We start from the raw sequence: 15853 nt of genomic DNA on the forward strand, positions 1-15853 counted from the left end.
GTGTCGTATTCAATGCAAAGGGAATGCAGACATTCAATAACTGCAAAGGGATGCAGACATTCAATAACTCCGGAACATCATTTTTAATTAAAAATTACATAGGGTTGTTTGGATACGTGGATTTTAGAATATATCTAAGTTTTAGTTTGAAAGAGGTGTAAAAGTCTGGATTTTACATTCCATTATGTTGTATTTTAAATTAGAAATCCGGGTTTTAGAAATCTCTCCCCCAGCTTGAGATTTCTAAAACCTGAAAACACGGGTTGTTCTCCTACTCTCTCGCTCGACAGAAAGAAGGGGGAGAAATCAGAAAATGAAAATGACGGACTGTCTCCTTCTTCTCTCGTCTCCCATCTAGGATTTTGAGGAAATCCAAGATCCTAAAAGTGTTTAAAAACATGAAAAGTGCAGTTAAAAAAAAAAGGTTGTGCCCATATCATTTCCTTCACTGTTATATAACTCCAAAAAGATGGGGTGAGATGTGTTATAGATCACGTTAGTTGTCGGGTTCCGATCTCATGAGGCATAGATACAAGAAAGCTGCCCTTCCTACTCACAGAAGGAATAAAAATAATAAAATAGTATGATGTAAGTTTATATATATATAATAGAAACAAGTAGACTTATTATTCAGATTGCGAGCAGTATAACTGTTGCTTTGATGTTCTTTTCTCTTTATTCTAATGTAGACATCATGTGACAAGGATAACTGAAGTCACTGGGATTGGCACATGAGTGCAATCAAAGACAAACTGTTGAGAAAGGAGTAAAGTCAGGGAGGATTGTGCACCTCCCCACTTTTTGTAGCCCACGCAATCTATATGGCATAAAGCAACGCCCCGGGGGAGAATTCATAGGATGGGTGGCCGTGAAAACACCTTAAGTTTAAAAAAGTAGGTACGGCCCACTTTTTTTTATGATCCAAACCGTTCATCTGTTTGGATTGGAGGGTAAGGATCATCCTATGGAAATGATTTTTGGGGCACAACCTATTTACGTTGTGCCCAAACAAATGAACGGTTTAGATCATAAAAAAAAGTGGGCCGTACCTACTTTTTTAAACTTCACGTGTTTTCACGGCCACCCATCATATAAATTCTCCACCCCGGGGTGTTAATTCTAGTATTTTGGGCAGGGGATCTACTTTTATAGGCCTATGGGATTCTCAAAATAAGCATGAAGAAGTGGAGGACCTTCCAAAAGTCTAAAATTTTGTAGAAGTCTCTTGGAGAAGTCTACAAGTATGTAGACAAGAGATTTAATCAAATTAACAATAAAAGATTTATTCCTCTTCATAACATTAAAGATCTATTATTTTAAATGGGTCTAACCATACAAATAAACTAGAATACAAAAGGGCTTAGAGCTTACCTTGATTGGCCATAGCAGTGAGATCTGGGCTGGATTTTCTACTGTCTCTCTGGTCTCTTTCAAAAAGCAAAAGAAACAATAGCCCAGGGACCACGCTATTTTTAAAAGCCCTTGAATTGGGTCCCCAAAAACCTCTCTTTACCCTAGAAAAGAACATGAAGGTGGCCCACAAAAGCCTTTCTTTAGTATATAGTAGAGGTACAACTTGGGCCGGGCTCAACCAGATTTCAACTGGGGTTGGGTTGGATTGGGTTGGTATTTCCTTGAGTTGGGTAGGGTTAGGAAAAGACAACCTGATTTAATTTCGAGTTGGAATAGGGTTGATGCTTTATGCAACCTGGGCTACCTGACCGGAACTGGACCCTTTCCCCTTAATTTTATTGTGATTGTATGGCTATGTCAAAAACTTAGGGTTATTTTTTTTTCTATTTCTTTTTCTTTTTCCCCTTAGACCAACTTGAACCCAATTCGTTCCAACCCGACTAAACCCGGCGTGATTTGGAAAGTTGGGTTGGGTTGGGTTAGGTTTGAGAGATTTAAAGGCAGGTTGGGTTAGGGTTGACCCTCCTTGACCAAAGGCTGGGGTTGGGTCGGGTTAGGGTTGAGGTTCTAGGTCCTCGGGTTGGGGTAGGGTTGGCCACAACCAGGTCGGACCTGCACCTCTAGCCTAGAAAAAAGAAGAAAAGAAGAAGGCTCACAAAAGCCTCACTCTAGAGTACAGAAGAAGGCCCACAAAAGCCTCACTTTAGAGTACAAAAGAACAAGAACAAAATCCTCTCTTTAGTGTAGAAAAGAAGATGAAGGTGGCCCACAAAAGTGTAAGGCAGAACAACAGAAGCCTCTCTTTATTCTAGGAAAGAACAAGAATTTGGTGCAGCTTAGAAATCCAAGATAAAATAACTAGTTTGGCCTCCTCTCTTCTCGGTCAGTGAATTTTGCAAGAAGGGAAGGAGATATGGAACCTAATGCAAGAATGGAAGGAGATATGGAACCTCAATGGGATCCGCAGCTTGAGACGATTTCTAAATCTATGTTCAAGGATGCCATGAAAGGGAAGTGGGAAGATGTGATAAAATGCTATGAGAAGAATCCAAAAGCACAAGGCGCCAAGATCACGAGATGGGACGACACGGTTTTACACTTAGCAGTCTCTAGTGGAAACACAAACATAGTCAAGAGGCTCGTGAACTTCGTGGCAAATCCGGAGACGTTGCGGATCGGTGACCATAGAGGGAACACCCCATTGCACTTGGCTGCAACATTGGGGATGGTGGAGATGTGCGATTGCTTATTGGCGAAAGATCAAATGCTCATCACAGCTCGAAATAAGGCGAAAGAGACACCACTCTTTTTGGCTGCTCTCCAAGGCAAGAAGGAAGCTTTTCTTGCACTCCACAAAAAATGTCATGATCCTCATGACAAGTCACTTTGCAGGAGGGATGATGGAGACACCATTCTTCATTGTACCATTTCAGGGGAATACTTCGGTATGTATCTATGTGAAACAACCAATTCCTCCAAAAGCTAAAGCTGTTAGAGTTGGTGTTATTTAATCATTTATACTTCAAACACTCCCCACTCACTTGTGGCCCCTCTGTTTTTTGGGTTGAGCACGCACGTAGATTTTAATATGAGGGAGTTGTTGGGTTTTGAACCCAGGACCTGTCTTGAGGCAATAGGTCTGATACCATGTGAAACAACCAACAACTCCAAAAGCTTAATGAGTTGTGTTATTTAATCATTTATACTTCCACAAAGTCTAACTATTAAAGTTGGGTCCCACATGGAACATTTGTTTGTAATTTGGACCCTTGATTTGGTGGACCATCATGAGGGGGTTCTACAATTCCACATGCCATATGAATCGCTAGAAACATGTGAAGTGTATGGCTGACCCAATCGCGAAAGTTTCATGAGCGGACTGGAGCAGTCTCGTCGCTGTATATTTAAGTTCTTATACTTTCTCCTACTGTGTGCTATCAGAATTGGCCTTCCAGATAATTTATCTATATGGAGATCTTGTTAACTCCATTAACGCGAAAGGGGAGTTACCTCTCCATCTTCTAGCCAACAAGCCTCACGCTTTCAGGAGTGGAACCCGCATCCGACGCCTCGACCACATCATCTACTCTTGTAAGACTTTCTAACTCTGCCAGAGTCAACTCAGTGGATTTCTAACCATAACTCACAAGAGATATGTCATGTCTTTGAGAAGAACATTACCTTAAAAAAAGCCAAACAAGAACTTACCTGTCACTGAGTTGAGTTTTTAAACTTAAATTTGTGAAACTTCTCATGACTAATGCGGTTCTTTATAGGTGTATTTGTTGATCCGCTGATGGGGGAGAACAAGTCTAATGGTTACAGCCCACAGGATTCTTCTACAGTAAGCAATCATTACATCCCAGAGAACTACCAAACATGCTTCATCGTCTGGAAGATATTGAAGGATATAGTCTGTGTTTTGGGTAAGACTTCGAGCAATTCCAACTCTTAAAAGAGGCAAAGTTGCATAGAAACCACTTTGAAGCCACTACACTGATCTCAGGACATACCAGTACCAAACAGTTTCTGGGATATTTCAAAAATGTCATTGAAATGCTTTTTTACTCAATAGAAACCCATTTGTTTAAGTTGGAACCTCGAGACTAAGGGTGCCAGAGAAATCAGCCCATGACTTTTTTGTGAAGGGCTGAGAGTAAAATACCTGTTTACAGTTGGACTAATCTCAGCCATTCTCCAAAAAAGTGCATGGACTGATTTCAGGTCGGGAAACTCACTTGGTCCGATGGAGGAGAAACAACCTTTTTTTTTTACCTGGTTACTTTTTTAAGTGGCAAAATGTTAAATTAACGAAGAAAAACGACACAGGAGAGACCATGGCGATTGAAATCATAGTTACAATACAAAAGAAAACAATAAATAAGAACACACAACACAAAGACACCTCGAGGGGGGAGAAAATCAAAGGTTTCCATAGCTGCCCTGGAAACCCCCTCCCTCATCAGCCTATCGGCCTCATATTTGCCGACCTCCTTACATGACAGAATGAAACAGAGGATCCCTCCACACTATCTACGATCTAGTCCATCCAATAAGCAAACCTCCAAGGATGCAGAGAACTCCCCCTCAACTACCTAATAACGTTGAGGAAGTCTCCCCCTCCACCACTACCTGATCAAGAATCGTCATACCTATCATCCTTAAACCTTGATGAACTGCTCTAATCTCCCAGTAGAGTTTGTAATCCCTATTGGGCCTGAAAAAGTCTGTTGAATAACATGTAAGGGTAGATTAGGTATTATATGTAGTGTAGAGGGTATTGTAGTCATTGTACACATGTTGCCCTATTTAAGTCTATATATACATCATTTACATGAGGATCTCCCTAGCGGAGACTCTCTATCCTCTCCATTCCTCTTCTTCTTCCTCTCTTTAACCCTAACTCCATTTATAACATGGTATCAGAGCAAAGATCCGAAGGGAAGAAAAGAAGAAGAAGAAGAAGAAGAAGAAGAAGAAGAAGAAGAGCATCTCTCTCTCTCTCTCTCTCTCTCTCTCTCTCTCTCTCTTTTGGTTTTTGCGTTCTCTCAATCTCTCTAAAAAATCTCTCCCAAAATCAATAAAATCTCTCCTCCATCTCTCAACTCACACGCAAACCCTCGTGTTGGGTTTTCCATAAAACTCACTCCTTCCCTTTGCCGTAAATCCAAAAAAAAAAAAAAAAAAAAAAAAAAAAAAAAAAAAAAAACCAACAAACCAACAAACAAACTCTTCCGTCTTTGCCGTAACCCATTTTGGGTTGTACTCCACCTCCAATTCCTCCATTATCTGACATCCAAAACTCCAAATCTCTTTTCTTTTCTAAATCCATTCCCTTGTTGGGTTCTTTCTATTTTCTTAATCTCTTTCTTTATATTCTAAATCCTTTCTTTCTTTCCCTTTTGAATCTCCATCTCCCCTCCATCCTAATCTTTATATTCTAAATCCTTTCTTCTCATTGTCTTCTATGTCTTTTGTGTTGTTCTTCAAGTTGCACGCCAAGTGTTTGGTGAAATGTCTGAGAGAGGTGTGGTGCCTTGAAGTCATTCCTTTTGTTGAAAGTTGAAGGCCTCCGACCTCAACTTGAGGGGGAGTGTTGAAGCCCTTCATGTAGTTCCATGGATGGAGTGTGTTGTATCTTTGTCTTGTTGTTGCCTTATGGTTGTCGTGTTGTTGTCTTGTAGTCATTTCTTTCTTCCCATTATGTATTTTATGTTGATGTCAAAGGTGCACTTTAAGTGTTTGATAAAATATCTAAGAGAGGTTTTATGCCTTAAAAGTCTTCTTCTCTTTGCAAGTTGAAGGCGTTCGGCTTCAACTTGAGGGGGAGTGTTATCATGTAGCTGATTGGTGTTGGTCTTCCTCGTTCTTTGTTTCTTCTTCTGTTCTTTAAGGTGTTCACCCTTCTATTCTATGGCTTGTTTCTTCCTCTCATTGTCAATCCTTCATAGTGTGAGTTGCTTCTTCACATTGTCACTTCTTGTTTCTTCCTTTCATTGTCAGTCCTTCGTAGAGTGAGTTGCTTCTTAGCATTGTCACTCCGTCACATTGTTTGTTGCTCCTTCTTCATATTCTTGGCGTAGTTTTACACGTTCATCGTGGTTTGCGGTGCAATCCACTTCTCTTTGTCTTGCTATATGCCTAGCGATGTGATTTCCACTGTCATTGGTCGTTTTTCTCTTCAGGCGACGATGTCTCTGTTGACCTTGTCTCCAGACGATGGTGTCCCCATCGTTGGTTGGTTCTCTTCAAGCGATAGTGTCCCCGTCGACCTTCTCTCCAGACGATGGTGTCCCCATCGTTGGTTGGTTCTCTTCAGGCGACTGTAGACACCCCATTTTGACCGGACCCAAGTTCGCTGTGTTTGTGCGAAACCCCATCCAATCACCAAGTGGGGATCCCAAATTACATCATAAGCTAGATTGGGGTCTCACCAAGGCCCTCGCCAAATTTCCTCAAATTCCGAGCAAATTTGTCAAATAGGACGAGCGATGCAAGAAGCGGGGTACAAGCAATGAAGGGGGGTGATTTATCCACAACAGGGAGTATCCAGTTGAGGAGGGGGGTGAATTATCCTGTGATGGGCGCTCCCGGACCTAATAGGACAAACCTGGCGGGCGCGCCTCATCCTTTCCGCGCGCGTCATCAATTGGAGGTGCCATTATCAGCACCGTAATTTTCATATATATATAAAAAACAAAAAAAATGAGGGGGCACTGTTCATGCTCGTTCAAAACAGAGAGAGAGAGAGAGAGAGAGAGAGAGAGAGAGAGAGAGAGAGAGATTGCAGAGAGAGGGTGGGTTTTCTTCTCCTCCGGCAACGGTGCCGGAGCTCCGATCGCACTTCACCACCATCTCTCCATCCTAATCCCCGACTCCTCTTCTTCTTTTTCTTCTTCTTCCGGTTTCCTCCACCTTCATTAAACCCAAATACCCATCGAGAACCTCCAAGCTCCGGCCGATCGTTGCTAAATTCTGAGATCTGAGATCTGAAATCTCAGATCTAAGATCTCATTTCTTTTCTTCTTCTTTTTGCTACAGATTTTTTTTTTGAGAGAGAGAGAGAGAGTGAGAGGAGGATATGGATCTTGTCTCCTTCTTCATCTTCTCCAGCGGCTCTTCCGGTGGCAATCCTACCGAAGATCTGGCCCAGCATCGACTCCATTATCACCTTCAAGCATATCCTTTCTCAGCCGCACCTAATCTTATTTCTTCTCCTTCAATCTCTTCTCATTTCTTCTCCGATCGATCTCTGATTTACCCACTCCTTCCGGCAATCATCTTCTCCACCTTTTCGCATCCAACCTCCAACAGATACATCCTACCACCGATTTTAAGAGGAAGAAGGAGATAGAAGAAGTAGGGTTGGGCATAGAGATTGGAAGAGGTAGAGAGAAGAATAAGAGGATTGGGTTTTAGGGTTTCAATAGGGTGAAATTGCAGCAAATCTGAGTTAGGAAAGGGGATTTAGGGCTCTCATTTCGGGGAAATTGCAGAGAATAAAAAGAGGAGGAGGATCGAATCTGTTTGTGTACTCCGATGGATTTTGCCGGAATCCGGCAGTAGCTCTTTATTTGCCGCCTTCACTGCTGCATTTTTAGGGCTGTAGCAGAGGAGATCAAAAGAGAAAATTAGTAGCAAAGAAGAGAGAGAGGGAAGGCTCGACCACTGTATCTACCCGCTATCCCTCGGATCCGTGCCCCAACTTTACATCCTACAGTCACTACTCCACCATCTCCTCTGGCTGAGCATCATTTCCATCTTCTTCATCTTCACTTATTATGCCTTTCGGGTAGCCTCTCAGGTAACTCTTTAACCCTTGCAGACATTAAAATCCAGCATTATTAGATTTGATGACTACCATAGATTTTCTTGTTGGTGTTGAGGAGTGCACTTAATTCTCTTTTCTATATCAGTTTAGTAGTTCTTTCATAGTTCTTGGGGATGAAATGGGTTCTATGGATGATCAGTAGCTTAGATGGGTTTGGTATGGATATCGAAACAGGGGAGTGGCCATACTTCTAACTCATTCTGGTAGTATTGGCATTGTCTGCATAAACCATGATTATCTCTTCCATCTTCATGATTCCTTTAATTTTCTTTTGAAAATCTTAATGGCATCAGTTAGGACTTGGTAGTAATAGAAATGCAATTCCAATACAGGGTTATAATGATGTCAGTTCTTTAAGGTATAGAGGAATGATATTGGCACTATTGGTGTTGTGAGGATGGCACCAGTTGATGTGTCACCTGATTGAAATTAATTCTAATTGTGAGAGTAGTTCCAGACAGGTGACATGTTTTCAATTTAATTGATATCCCAGTGGAAGTGTGTAGAGCTGAGTTAGTTATGTCTTCATTAAGACATAGTAGTGTAAATAGAGGTGAAGAGAATTTGGGTAGCACACTTGAGTTGAAATTTTGGTAACTCAGAGAAGTAATAATTATAAGGGCAGAATAATGAAAGAGTGTCGTCAATTCAAACCAGTGCACTTGGTGGGGCAGATTTTGAGTCTGTGATTACAACTTGCTTGGGTTTCAAGTCTGAGGGCCGAGAGGGTTTCATATTTAAAGTTTAGATAAGTCCTCTATCAGGCTTGCTATCTGAATTTCCAAATAGCTGCAATTTATCATAGATTACACTAAAAATAAGAATGTGACCCCTCCTTGTTTGAAGACTTGTTGGAAATGCACCTGGAGCTTGGACCTTTGCTTCTAAAATTTCATGGCCGTTGAGGGGATCTTATATTTTAGATTTTTGTTCTTGACTATGCTGTTTTGAGGGCAATGATGGCGATAGTCGGAGCCTCCCCTTTAGAGAGACAATTTGTGCCTCTATAGAGCAAGCCCATCCTTAGGGGACTTGCTCAGTCTTAGTAGAGCTTCCCCTCTTTTATTTAGAGACTTCTCTAGTCTTTTAGAAACCTTTAAGTGGTAGTTTCTCTTCCTCATTGTGGTCTTATTAGCGAGTTCCGTGCTAGGAGACACACTCTGTCTCATTGAGATAGTTCTCTTTTGGAGACAAGCCTCTTTTTGGACCTACCCTTAGGGAGGTCGCTTTAGTTTGGTAGGGAGTATACCCATAGGAAGCATGCCTTGCCTCATTTATAAAGCCCCTATTTGGAGACAAGCCTTGTCTCATTTAGAGAGTTTCTTTTTTTTAGAAGGCTTACCCAGCCTTATGTTGGAGCAGCTCCTTTTAGAGAGTCTTTGACTCATTTCTCCTTTAAGTTGTAGTATTAGAGAGCCTTTGGCTCATTTATCTTCTTTAGTGTTTTTTATTAGAGAGTCTTTGACTCATTCGTCCTTTGGGTGGTATTATTCGAGTCTTTGGCTCATTTATCCTTTTTAGTGGTGTTATTAGAGAGTCCTTGACTCATTTGTCCTTTTAGGAGTATTATTCGAGAGTCTTTGGCTCATTTACCTTCGCTTTTGGCAGTGTTTTCTGTTAGAAGTTTCTCCTTAGTGTTGTCGTCGTTCTTCTTTGTTAGAGACTAGCACAGTCTCATTAGAGCTTTTTTTTTTGTGGTCTTAAACCATTCCTTCGTCTTCGGCGTTGGTTTACCTGGTTTAGGGGTTTCCCCTGTTAGCCCTAGAGTTCGGCCCTAGGTTTTTGCTTTGTATATTCCCTTAGGTCTTTGACTAAAAGGGTAAAAGCATTTTAAAAGTTCAAAAATATTGGAAAAGTTTTTAAAATGCAAAAACATTAGAAATTTAAAACCTAAAAAATATTAGAAATTTAAACCTTAAAAAAAGCATAAAGTGTCGAATGCTTTAGAAACAGTAATTATGAGAGTTCGTTTCGAACTACGTTGGCTTGATCCTTTTCCACGAGGTACGTAGTGCAGCTTGGGATTTATATCCCAAGTCCAGCCAAACTTTTGTAAATAGCGTTTTAAACCTTTTTGAATAAGCAGCATTTGATTTCGAAAAGCTCTTCCTTTAGAGTTAGGACTTTGTCCTAGATAGAGAGTTTAGAGTTAGGGTTTGACCTTTGTTTTGTTGTGTGCTTGTTTGTGATTGTTTTAGAGTTAGGGGTTTGTCCTAGAGTTATAGGAGCGCCTCCGTCCGGTCAGTGGGCGATTCACATCGCCGACTGATGACTAGAATAGGATGCGTTAATCAACCCTTTGTTTTCCTTAGGAAACACAGCCTAGTTACACATAGGTTGTAGGAACCACCTGCATTAGCTTAGGGTTAATCTGCATTTAGTTAGGGCATATAGGGTGTCCTAAAATTCACAATTCACTGGAATTTAAATAATCGTACAAGAAATTTTAATAACCGGTCCGATCTTTTAGATCGAGTCTAGGATAGAGGTCTAGGTGTCTTAGGCATCCTAGCTTAGAATAGGCGCGAAGAATTACGTTACCTTGATTCTCGTTGAGGCGGGGATACGTAGGCTTCTTTGGATGAATACCAGACCATCTGAGGACTCGGGCTAATCATTTAGAGTCTTATGATTTGTTGTGTAGTTATTGTATTTTTTTTGATGTGTTTTCTTGTTTTCTTGCACTGATCCTATACCTTTAGCTATAACTTGCATGTGTTTGCACATCAGAACTTAGATACCCATTAGGCTTGTCACTCATAACCTAGCTATGCTTAGGTGACACATCTTTTATTTTATTTTATATGTGTTTATTATCTTTATCCTCAGGAAATGCATGCTTAAGTAGACGATTCCTGAGGATTGTTCCCATTTCACATGATTTTTACCCAAACTTCTTTGGAGTTAATAATAAATGGCATAAGAGACCAAGTGCTTGCACTCGGACGAATTGGGGGTGCTCTCAGACCTTCTCCATTCGTAATCAGGCACGAACCCATATATATTTCTGGTTATCCATTGCACAGAGGATTTGATTTTAGGGTTCCATGGCATATCCATGGATGGCGACTCTGAGTTTATTTTAAGTATATCTCGGTTTCGAACCTTGGTTCCGGATCAAGACATATCTCTTTCTTTTTATCGCCACTCGTGCTATGCTATGAGGGTGGCATCCATTTTGAGAGTTCCTTGGTAGAGCTGTCCTTTCACGTGGATGATCCAGAGAGTGTCAGGGACTCGTTCCCTCACTCGTCCTCGGATCGGGATCCACAGCGACGGTGTCCCCATTGACCTTGTTTCTTCAGACGATGGTGTCCCCCGTCGTTGGTTGGTTCTAATCATCTTTCTGATGGTTGTTCTTCTTCTCTTGGCGATGTGTTACTCAGCTGATGTCTCTGCCAGTTAGTGCTACTTCTTCGTTGCTCGTGAGTGCCTTCGGTGCTTATTTTGCTCGATGGATCGCTGCTATTTCACTGACGAGATGTCACCTTTCGATCCTTCGTGGTTTGCAGATTTATTTGTCACGCTCTCATTCAGGGGGAGGGCCTGTTTTGATCGCTCTCATCGTCGTGCTGATTCAGGGGGAGCTGCTCCATTCAAGGCCTTTGATCTCACTGTTGTACTCTTGTGGCCATTGCTATCTTTTTATTATGCTTTTTATTATGTACTCACCACACCAGCTTGAGGAGTGCTGTGCCAAGCTGGCTATGTGTATGGTTTTATTGCACTTTTTGTTGTATTATTATTTTTTGGTTGGTTGTTGCTTTCTTTGTAGCAAATTGGAGCTCCGTAGCATATACACTCCATCTTGAGGGGGAGTGTTGAATAACATGTAAGGGTAGATTAGGTATTAAATGTAGTGTAGAGGGTATTGTAGTCATTGTAAACATGTTGCCTTATTTAGGCCTATATATAAATCATTTACATGAGCAGCTCCCTAGTGGATACTCTCCATCCTCACGATTCCTCTTCTTCTTCCTCTCTCTAACTCTAACTCCATTTCTAACAAAGCCCATAGTGTTTCTCATGCTCGTCTCGCAAGAGACCTCCTAATCCAGTTGGACCAAGGCTCCCTATACTTGAACCGTCAAAGTTCAATTTGAGAAACCTGCAGGGAGAAACCTGCAGCAGGGAAGCTCCCATGACTGCGAAACGATTGACCTATGATCGATACTATGACATACCTCTCTATACCTTGATGAAGAGGAATTGAGAGGACTTCACTAAGCCTCTAAAAACTCTGGAATTTCTTTCCTTTCATAGCACCCAGATGGTAGATAGCATTATCACATTCCATAATATTTTACCTTTTCTTCGCCAAGGCACATGGGACCAGCTTTCCAATAAGTCTGATAGTTTTGCAGGGAAAACCCAAGAAATGCCAAATATGCGACTCCACACAAACCTGACAGTTTTTTTTTTTTTTTTTTTTTTGAAAATTGACAATTTCATTGATACTATGGAAATTACATTGGGGACCAGGGGTCCCTACTTGCATTACATAGAACACAAACCTGACAGTTTTGCAATGAATGAAAATGTAGTCGACTCACTCACCTGCCTCCACACGCAAGGCGTAGTGGTCAATGATCCACATGTTTCTTTTGCGGAGGTGATCCACTTTGAGGATTTCATCTAGTACTGGCGACTACGCAAATGCACAAACTCTAAGGGGAGCTGGGATATTTCATATCTAGCCACTAGCGAAGCTAAAGAATTGGATGCAATCAGGTTGCAGAAAGATTTGATGTTGAAGGTACCTGAAGAGGATTGGATCCAAACCCTTTTGTCTTCACCTGATCTCTTGATGTAACATGATGCTAGCAGAGGCAAGAGCCTCGCTACACCCCTCCAATTCTTTGCCAAAAAGATTCCTTCTGAAGCTAATCTTTCATACGACCCCATCCTCATCGCTCTCAAAGCAATCCTTAACCCAAACCTCCTTATCTGCCACCATGATATACAAATCTACTAAGGCTTGGCCTGGTATTGCTTGTTGACCTGTGAAGGGAGTCCCGGTTGCCTAGTCTGACTATTCATTGCCTTTCGTTGGCCCGCTTATGTACTTTAAGCGAAATCTCGTATTTAGTCAATGTCACCCCGTTCTTTCATATGGGTCTCTCCACACCACTTATGACCCCAAAACTTGATTCTCTCACCAGAGTATACTCTGAACCTTACACCTTCAGAAAACTTGCTCTTCCGGATAAGAGTGTCCCTCCTCTCTAGCGAAACTTGTCATCTGATACCCAATTCCCAAGCAACATACTTTCTTCTCAATGACTTTCACCCAAAGGTGGTCTCTCTTTCCCAAACCTCCAAAGCCACTTCCAAGGAGTGCCTTATTCACCTCTTTTAGTCTTCTAATCCCAAGAACTCCGCCTAAATTGGTTTGAACACGTCCTTCCAGCACACTAGATGCATCTTTTTCATATCATCTGCCTCATCCCATAGAAATCTCCTTTGGATTTTATCAATCCGGTTGATCATGCTCATAGGGCATTTGAACACTGATAAGTGATATACTAGAATATTTGATATGACTGCCTTAATTAGAGTTACCCACCCACCCCCAACCACCACCCCAAATGAAACCATGTTTCTCTTCCAAATATCCAATCTTTTCTACACCCTCTCTACTACTTGATCCCCCTAGTTCTTTGATGGCCTACCCCCTCCCAATAAGAGACCAAGATAAGAAAATGGAAAATTGTCTACTGAACATCTCAATAGACTCATCAGCCCTTCTACCTCTTCACTTGGAATGTGCATGTCAAGGATTCGAGACTTTCGAAAGTTTGATCTTTGACCAGGGTGCATGATAGCCTTAAGATTTAGCACCTTTTGGTGTCATCGGCAAACTGAGGATGAGAACCTCCACCCCTTGATTTCCCAACATGAATCCTTCAAATAGCCCTAAAGACTTCCCTTTATCAATCAACGACTAAGAAAGGGGAAAGAGAGTCACCCTGCCTCAAACCGCTAAAGATTTGACGAATCCCTTCGGAAACCATTAACCAACAAGAAAAAACACACCTATGGATCCATCCTCTCCATCTCGCACCAAATCACATCCAATCGATTAAAAACTCCAAGAAGTCCCATTTCACTCGATAGTATGTTTTCTCCATATCTAGTTTGCACACAATCCCTTGTTCTCCCTCCTTAAGGTAGACATTCACCACCTCATTTGCAATCATCGCACAATCCAGAATCTGATCCCCCCTACAAAGACTGACTGATTTGAAGAAATTATACTATGAAGCACCTTCTTTAGACATTCCGCCAACACCTTAGCCAAGAGCTTGTACAAGCACCCCACCAAGCTAATTGGCCTGAAGTTCCCAATCTTTACTACACCTTTCACTTTAGGTATTAGGGTAATAAAAGTGGCCCCAATTCCTTCGTCCAACTTCAAACTGTCAAAGAACTCCTTGAAAAAGTTGCGAATGTCAGCCTTTAAAATGTCCCAGCAGCTTGGAAAAAATGCTAAGAAAATCCATCCCGGGGTCCTATCCCTGCCTAAAGAAAAGAGAGCTAAACTTATTTCCTCCTCCTCCTCAAATGGTTTTTCAAGATTTCCCCTTTGTCTCTCATCCAAACAACTGAAGGGCACTCCATCTGGTCTAAGGCGCATCACCCCTCTAAGGAATACAAACTCTCAGCAAAAGACACAATCTCCTCCACTATAGTGCATTTATCCTCCACTAACCTTCCATTCACCTGAAGAGCACTAATTCGGTTTCCTTGTCTCTTGTCTCTGGCACTTGAGATCCCATGAAAATAAGCCATGTTTTTGTCTCCTTCAGATAACCATCTCACTCTGGATCTGTCTCCATGAAATTTCCTTCTGAAATGCCATCCTATTATGCTCTTCCTTTACCCCTGACTCCAGAAACTCCTCCAAGATCGCTAACCCCCCTTCATCTTCAGCTACTATTTCCTTAATTCTAAACATCAGTCTATCCTTTTTTTTCTCCTTCTGAAATACCATCCTATTAGGATCAACCCTCTAATGTGTGGTCCCTCTATAGATCGGAGGGTTAGGATCAACCTATGGAAATGATTTTTGAGGTAGAACCTATTTAGGTTGTGGCCCATCTAATGGACGGTTTGGATCATCATATGGTGTGGACCGTACGGTACTTCTTAAAAAATAAAGGACTATAAGGCCTTTCATGCATACATAAGTTACATGAAATTATACAGAGTCCTTGACTCTTAGACTTTCTCAAGACTCTTAGATTTCTTTTAGACTATTAGAAGGCTGTTAGACTTTCACAAGGCTGTTAGACTTTCACATGACTCTAAATAATATTGTTAGGTCTAAAATTGGTAACAGGTTATGGTAGGGCCGGAATGGCTGATCTGGCAAGCCACAGCTGAAGGGCTAATGGAGTCATGTGCTGCACAAGAGCACAAACAAGGATACAAAGGGTCAGAAGACCAACCCGGAGTGGTGCTCTGGACGGGCGCTTCGACACTCAAGTCAGTATGAGCAGGAGTGCAGAGCAATGTCAGAGCAAAAAGCTTAGGGTTTTGATCTCAGATCCCTCACCTTAGCACAAGTGAAGGCTATTTATAGTGATCCTGAGCCACCTGTCCAGGACAGGTGGTAGCCCCTGTATGGACCAGGTTTCATACCTAGGAGGGGCAGGTGGAAGTCCCCGATTGGTCCAGGCGTCATACTTAGCAGGGACAGGTGTTGGCTTTGCAGTGGTCCCTGTAAGGGCCACGTGTCAACAGCCGATTGGCTGCAGATTTTGGACCCCATCAAATATCATTCTAGTATCTTCAATTAAAGATAATACAAGAATAACAAATGACACGCTTTTAAACTCATGGCACATTATATTTCAACAGTCGTAATTTCACTGTCCTTGAACTCCTAATTTTACTTTCCTTGAACTCCTAATTGATAGATGTATGTGATACTAAAACTTTCTGTCATCAATTCCTCTGTGAAGAAGTATGCCAATTGATTATCTGTCTTACAGTACTTGAATTGAATTTCACCTCTTCATAAGTCTATTTGATGAAGCGATACTTGATAGCAATACATTGCATAGTGTCATGATTATAATGATTCTTTATGATAGTAAATTTTGA

At 41.5% G+C, this 15853-nt stretch overlaps 1 protein-coding gene across 3 annotated transcripts in view; it reads left to right on the plus strand.

Moving 5' to 3' along the window:
- Window positions 1-2223: 2223 nt before the first annotated feature.
- The window catches only part of LOC143875700 (uncharacterized), a 39258-nt gene continuing 25628 nt past the window's right edge, over window positions 2224-15853 (plus strand). For all 3 annotated transcript variants that reach the window (XM_077377302.1, XM_077377303.1, XM_077377304.1), the window contains exons 1-3: window positions 2224-2858; window positions 3355-3504; window positions 3690-3839. In XM_077377302.1, coding sequence (XP_077233417.1) covers window positions 2327-2858; window positions 3355-3504; window positions 3690-3839 — 832 coding nt within the window. In that variant the 5' untranslated portion in view covers window positions 2224-2326. The remainder of the gene's footprint in view (window positions 2859-3354; window positions 3505-3689; window positions 3840-15853) is intronic.

The sequence above is a fragment of the Tasmannia lanceolata genome, unplaced genomic scaffold (genome assembly GCF_043159265.1).
Source record: "Tasmannia lanceolata isolate RefF3 unplaced genomic scaffold, GAP_Taslan_0.1 ptg000004l, whole genome shotgun sequence".
Classification (NCBI taxonomy): Eukaryota; Viridiplantae; Streptophyta; class Magnoliopsida; order Canellales; family Winteraceae; genus Tasmannia; species Tasmannia lanceolata.